Source organism: Pundamilia nyererei, unplaced genomic scaffold (assembly GCF_000239375.1).
Source record: "Pundamilia nyererei isolate P.nyererei 1_Seehausen unplaced genomic scaffold, PunNye1.0 scaffold00053, whole genome shotgun sequence".
Taxonomy (NCBI): Eukaryota; Metazoa; Chordata; class Actinopteri; order Cichliformes; family Cichlidae; genus Pundamilia; species Pundamilia nyererei.
Window position 1 is genome coordinate 2,134,477 of NW_005187454.1, and position 7,186 is coordinate 2,141,662.

At 44.2% G+C, this 7,186-nt stretch overlaps 1 protein-coding gene across 3 annotated transcripts in view; it reads right to left on the bottom strand.

Annotated features, from left to right (window-relative positions):
* Positions 1-7,186, bottom strand: part of nr6a1a (nuclear receptor subfamily 6, group A, member 1a) — a 118,339-nt gene that overhangs the window by 27,241 nt on the left and 83,912 nt on the right. Inside the window, exon 1 of one of the 3 annotated variants that reach the window (XM_005733611.1) lies at positions 4,924-5,112. The exons of the other annotated variants lie outside the window; for them this stretch is intronic. Within the exon in view, the coding sequence (XP_005733668.1) occupies positions 4,924-4,939 (16 nt within the window). The 5' untranslated portion in view covers positions 4,940-5,112. Of the gene's footprint in view, positions 1-4,923; positions 5,113-7,186 lie in introns of those variants that run through there. 3 annotated transcript variants of the gene reach the window in all.

A 7,186-nucleotide genomic window follows, 5' to 3' on the forward strand; every position in this document is an offset into this window, starting at 1 on the left:
GTTATAGTTTTTACACAGCTGAATAAACGTCAAGCAGACAGCTGATTATCAGAAGTGTGAGATGCTGGAGAATTTACTCCGGTGTCCTGTTATATTTTAGATAGCAAGGAGTTTATTAAACTTCACCAAAACAATCTGCAGATTTCATTAAAATTTAATAAACTATCATCTTGTCTTTATTGTTAGTTAGCACAAACACTTAAAGCTGTAAGCTAATGATAGTTATATAAGAGCAGATGCTGCTGGTGCAATAAGCTGTAGTTTTACGTCCAATGGATGATGATCTTACTAGTCGACTATCACAGTAATGGTTTGTGGCAGCCCTAGTTTTAGTCCAGATCTACTAAAAATTCTCAACAAGAGCGTTTCAGAAGATCAGACAGTGCTTAGATAATCTGACCTCAGCTTTTAATCTCGTTCTGATAAACAATCAAACTAAAAGTGCTTTTGTCCTGTAGGAATATTTTCATAGTTCTCAGAAGTCATTTTAAGATTTTGGGTAAAGGTGTAGGTGCTCTACGGAGGAATGATATAAGTGTGAAGTGACAGCGATTCAACAAGTGTGTCCACGAGCCGCAGATGGGCCAAAGTCATTTATAACGGGTGGATGGACTTTTTATCTTTATGATTTATTTAGCACGACTAAATTGAAAACCTACAATAATAAGCTGACAAAAAATGTATACACGTGTTTGTGAAAATGTGCTTTTTTATCTTTTGCTTATAATGCAACACGATCCTACTGTTAAGTGCTCCTGGTGCATGTTAAGAGACTGGGCCAGCAGAGGGAGGGGCAGGGAAAAGCTGTGGCTTGCGGTTGCAGTGTGGGAAACGCAGTGTGTAGAACGTACTTTTGAGTTTGACACTAATGCTGGCACACTAGCAAACATCACGCTGGACTTTAACTCCAAGAGAAGCTGCCATCATCTCCACACATGTACACAACGACAGCTTGATAACCGTTTTGTGTTCGAGGCTTGATTAGACAAACCGTTGTGGAGAAAAGTGACACAGCAGAGACGTACTGGTGTAACAGTGAGGTTTTGCATGAGATTAAAGCCTTCTGCAGTTGAAGTGCAATATTTCTCATCCTCTCAAAGGCTCTTTTCAGAAATGGTCAGGTTATCACAAGGTCATAAAAGGCGAGGTGACGATAAATTTCCCCCCGAGGTGACGATAAGGAGTCATAAAAGCACTGCTTCATCTTGAACTCCACCCTCTCTCTTCTTGGTTACAAGAACCCCCAATGCTCTGTGTCAAACACAGTCACCCCCAACCCCCCAGGGCTCATTAAAGGCTGCATTGTTTCCCAGGGGTCAGCCTGGGTTCCATTCCAAACTTTAACGCAAACCAGGAGATGCAAGTCAAACATTGTAGCCCTGTTCAGTGTTAAACAAGCATCACCTGCATCTCCTCACTGCTCCCCGTGAGTTCCAGGAAACGTCCACTGTAATAAATATAAAGAGTCTGAGCGAATGAGCTGAATGTGCACGAACGGGGCTTTTTCAGTAAGAATGGTGGATTCCTGCAGGAAGGTCCCCAGGTTTGACCCTCTTTGAGCTGCATCATGCTGGGAACAGAGATGTATCGTGGCCAAATCTCCCTTTTGTCCACATCCCACAGACACAAAGGCTGATGTATAGTGTAAAGCAGCCTTTTGAGAGGCTGACAGAGCAGTGCCTGCCAATGAAGGGTTTTCTCTTCAGGTTTTTGTCTCGGGCTTTCCATCACAATCATGCCCAGCTGAGACAGGGATCGGGGGTTGCAGGAATCTGCTGTACTTTTCCGCCGCCCTCCCTCTCTCCCGTCCCTCAGCCTCTCATTTTCCTCTTCGTATCTCTTTTTCTTCTCGAGCTTATCTCTCCTACCTGGGGCTCGAAGGAGGGGAGGATGTGTCCCGCGACTATGACAGGAATGTACATGACCACATTCACAGAGGTTAAAGGCATGCCAAGACCCTTTGGGACTCTGATCTGACATTCCTGGCGGCCGACACTGTGATGCTAATCTTGAAAGCGATGTGCATGCAGTTGCAGATTGAGCTCATCAGCGAGAACAATACTGACCTGTTGACATTGCTGTCTTGATAATATACACCCACACTCAGAGGTTACGTCATTAGCATTGAGTAATACCACACCAAAGTTAGGCTCCATATTAATGTAATGCTAATGTCAGGAGCATGTAATGCCACTCTGTTACATTCTGTGGGGAAGAGACCACAGGAGTCTGACTCATTGTCTCGGCTTTGTTTTCATCTGAAAGAGATTTGAAATGTTTATTTGGCAAATGTTAATTCCACATAAGGTCTTGTGTCTCCGTGTAAAGTGTGCTGGTGTTATGTTTTTTAAAACATATATGCATGTTAGTAAAAGGCTGGCAATACTCTACTTAAGCTTACCAACTGAACTACTGATAAGCCTTCTATGGTTTAACGAGCTTTAAGAATTTAACTTAACAGAAAAATTGTTTTTAATTAGATATTCACAAACAATCCTAACCCTGTAATATGGTGAATATTAGGAAAGTTTGACCTGTTTGAAAACTTCTAACAGAAAAACTGTAACGCCACACAAATGTGTTAAAAGGGGTAAAATCAGAGTTTTCTGTAGAACGAGCAGTAAAAACACCAGATTTCTGATTTATGGTTCACAAAAATGTAACACCAGGAATACAGACGTCTTATTTTATCTCTGTATTAATGAAACATCAGGTAAATATCAACAGTGTTTCACTATCAAGTCCTTTATTATGCAGCTGCTTAATGCTGCACAAAAACAACACTGACGGGCTGCTTTCTCACAGAAGGAGGAATCGTTGGAAGCCTTACAAGCTCCCAGTTATTACAGTCATGAACCGCACAGAATAACCAGGAAACTCGTGTCCGACTGAATATTTCCCTCAGCCGCTCTTATTTTCTTTTTTTATGTAAAAGGAGCTGTGTGTTGAAAACAAACATTGTTATCTTTGTTGCCATTAAATGTGCGACCGATGTTCAAATGTTGCTGCTAAGTACATGGAAACATCCACCATGTGACCGCTGAGCCACGCAGACTGAGCCCAGCGTTTAGACGTGATGATGTTGATAACCTGGTGACCTGTTCTACATGTGAGTCCATAAACTGCTAAGACTTGTTATTTAAAAACACATTTATTCCTCGTGCTTTTCCCACTTCTTCCTATATTCCCTCATGTCCGGACAGTTTCTGCCATCTCAGGAATTTGCTAACACTTGTGATAATTTGATACATTTTTCTAAAAGGTTTTGTGGAAAAGTATCCAGAAATGCACCGGAGGAATGATTTGTTGGAGTCTCAGATGTGTGTGTGCTCATCTGCACCTTGTTCCTCTCTCATTTGTGTTGCAGAGCATTGAAGCTCAGCTTGTTTGGCCCTGAGCTTCTTTTTTTAATGACAGGTCTAACTTGCCAGTTCATGCTGATGCAAACCATGTGGGAAGTTACACAGCCCATGCCCTGCGATACACAATTGCATAAAAGTGCTAAATCTGCTGTGTATTAAAATACGGGACCTTCTAAACACAGTAGGATGACCTCCCGCTCCCATATAACACAGAAAAGGGGCCAAAACATTGTAAATTTGCCTGCATTAAAAATCAGTTGCCAGTTTTGCCTCGTTTGAAGTAAACACATCGCTCTCTGTAAATAATCCCAGAGGCAAAAACTGCATTTGCAAATCATCAGATAAGTTTTATCCTGTTGGAGTGTGTGTCTGTGTTTGTCCTGGGGGAAGGGTGCAGGGGCAGTTGAAATAACACACCCTTGCAAAACAACAAGAAAGCAAAGATGCACAGCGTGATGGAGCTGGCGTTTGGCTTCACGTGGCCGGGGAGAGACAGCGGATATCTCACAGTGAAATTAGGGGAAAAGCAGCGGTTGCATTGAGAAGCGTCTTTAGCCGTGTTATAGATGAGCATTACAGAGTCACAGCAGTCCCTGACCTCCCCCCACTGTTACTATTGATCTTCACACAGCCTCTGCCCCCTTCATCCACATAAACAACCTCTTATGCTCGCTTTCTCCTTCATGATTAGTTTGGGCTTAATACAATCCTCCTCACACACAGAACTACTGCAAAACAGAAGGTGTTGAGGTGCAGCAGTGCTATTTAACCCTAATTCAGCTTGAGCACAAACCAACCAGGCTGAGGGGATTAAAGGAGGGGGAGGGGATCAGTACAGTAGCATGCTCCCTCCACATGCCAAACCAAAGTCCTTAAAGGAAAACATCGATCGAAGGGCCAGAAAGCGCTGTGTCTGTGGACCTCCGTCCAATTTGTCCCAAGCTGAGCTGAAACGTTGTGTGAGCGAAGCCCAAAAAGACACCCTCTCACGTGGGGCTGATATTAAGAGTGAGAAAGGACCCCATTCCAAATTCCTGTGATACAAGGAAGGGAAGGAGGAAGGGAGGAGCAGCGGTGGTGTGGTGGGCGGAATTAAAGTGTGGAAAGTGCCAAAAACCAGTTTGTTGTTTTTGACATTTCCTCTTGTCCCAGCACACAACACCATTTGCATAAAACAGCCAAAAGGAAGAAAAACATAAAGTGAGCAGCACATATGGAGGTGCACCGTGCAGCTGCAGCTACGTCACAAGCAGCACATAAACAAAGTGCTGGGAGCCAGCGAGGCTCTGACAAGCTGGGCTTTCTCTGCTCATTAGCCCGGCCTGAAAATCATTAACTAATTACAGCATAAAGGCCTTATCCTGCCAACCTGCACACAAGCAGTACGCATCACACTGTTCACTCAGACTCGAAATATTAGACAGAAACCAACAGTGACGATCAACAGTGCTGCAGTTTGAGTTTCATGCATACATTTCAAATATATTCTCAGTTCCACTCAGATGTAGTTGCACTAGCTGTACGTGGGACGCATTCAGGAAAGAAAGTGATCCTTGCTTACCTTCCCATGTATCCATTTCATGCTTCTCCCAGTCTGCCTGGACCCCATTCAAGCATGGACTCTGCTAAAGGAAAAAGCCACTGGGCCTGCTCTCCACATTGCTCTCGGTTTCTTTCTCTGCCCGGCTCCTCTGTTCTCTCCCCCACCAACCTCTTTCCTCGACAGCCTGCCCCTCTCTGACCGCAGAGAGATCAGCACTGGTCACTTTACTGCCTGGTCACATGACCGGCAAGAGTTCAAGCCCCCGGGGTCACCGCTTGGCTTGTGGTCCAATGACAGCCAGGGGTTATCTGAGTGGAAATGATAGTCCTATTTTCACTGGCGTTCAACAATGCTGCCCCCGCCCTTTCTTCCCAGCCCTCACACCCAAATTAGCCTCCCCTTTAACTGCGCCTCTGGCACTTGGGAGGAGGACGTGCATGCCCTAGCATAAACACAGGTTCAAGCTGGCAAAACACAATGACATTAACTAACTGAAGCGCTCAGCGAAGCAGGTTAAAGATTCACACCTTGCTTGGTTACAAAGTGAGCACAGCAGGAAGCCAAACAGCAGCGCACGGAGACACTTTGTGCTCCTGCACGTTCCCACCTTCCACATGTTTTCATGCTGAAGCTGCCCGTCCGACCTCTAAACCTCACTAATGCTGCGTGGATTAGAGTAAGGATGGTAACCAGGAGCCAGGTTCTGCTTACTGATTTCACAACACGGTGGAAATATTTATTATCTGATTATGAGTCATTTAGCAGGGTCAGCAGGAGTTTAAACAAACACCCTGGTGAGAGCTGCAACATCCCAGCTCCATGTTGGCCTTCCTTACCATTAGAAGTCAACCAAACCATGTTAGCAGCACTGAAAACCAGTTAGATTAACTGGAGCTGTCCAAAGAGAAAGCACGGGCGACAGTAATCGATTCATTTAAAATTTACTTTTAGAATTGAATTCATTTGGGAAAAAGTAAAACATTTACAGATGTTTTTAAATGATCATTCTTGCATTTTCCTCTCCAAATCTTCTATAGATATCCTAATAATAGGACCACTGCTCTCATGAAGTAAACGCCCAATATCACAGGAGCCCTAACGCATCCTTCCCTGTTATCAGCCCCAAAATCCACTGTGGGCTGAGCTCTTCTTCTCTGGATGACCTGCTGAAGTTCAAGCATCACAACGTGTTACTTAATTGTTGCTCTGAGTATTTCAGAATCTGCTGATCGGCTGAGAACCAAAAAGGAGCATTTGCCTCGTGATGATTTATTTCTCTGCATATTTGTTGAACCTAAATGTTTCAGATCATCAAAGAAATTGTAACGTTAGAAATAACCAGAGTACAAACAAAATGCAGTTTTTATTTTAAGTTACTCTAAGGTGTGAAAAAGTAACGTTGACTGATGCAGCTGGAGGGTTTCAGGCCGCAAAGCATCTCAGTCTGATTCAAGTCCAGACACTGATACGAGCGCTCCAAACGCTTCAGTTAGTCAGAGGTGAACGAGCGGATGACGAACTGACGCCCAAACTTCTCCCTTCAGAGAGCAGAATTCATGGTTCCATCAACTGAATCACTACACAGTTTGATAATGTGTAAGAATATCTGTGTGTTACAGTAACAGTGGTTGGGCAACAAACCCAAAATCTAACTGAATCTGTCAAGAAGAGAGAGAGAAAACCTAAAGTGTGTCGTCTGCTGGATATCAAACACAGCTGTGCACCTGACCAGTATATTTGTCCATGCACGTTCGAGGATTAAAATTCTTCACCAGGGGACAAACGTAGAGAAAACCATCCTTAACCTGCAAATTTTACACGTGCAGATTTTTGCTGCAGATTTTGTGGAGCTGACAAGATAAAACCTTTGTTCTCATAGCAACCCTTTATTTACTTTTATAGTCCTGCTTAAGAGACATTTTCAAAGGTTACGCACAGGAAACACAGCAGCACACAGCGTCTCCTCGGCAGGAAGAAGAACTTTAATGCTAACAGACACAGGCTTTGATGGTACACAATATTTTTACTCCAAGTGGAATCAGCTCGATACTGATGACAAATCAAACCTGCGCCGTGCAGTGGGGGAGGGATGTACCACGTGTCACCCTTGACCTTAGCAGTTATCCTCCCACAGCATAATGACCCATGTTGCCTTTAACCTTGAAGTCAATGGGAGACAAAACAGCGCCGAGCGCCCTATCTGTGGTCACGGGGAGGGAGGCGCTACCTGGGATGGGCCTGGGAGACTGTGTGTGTGTGTGTGTGTGTGTGTGTGTGTGTG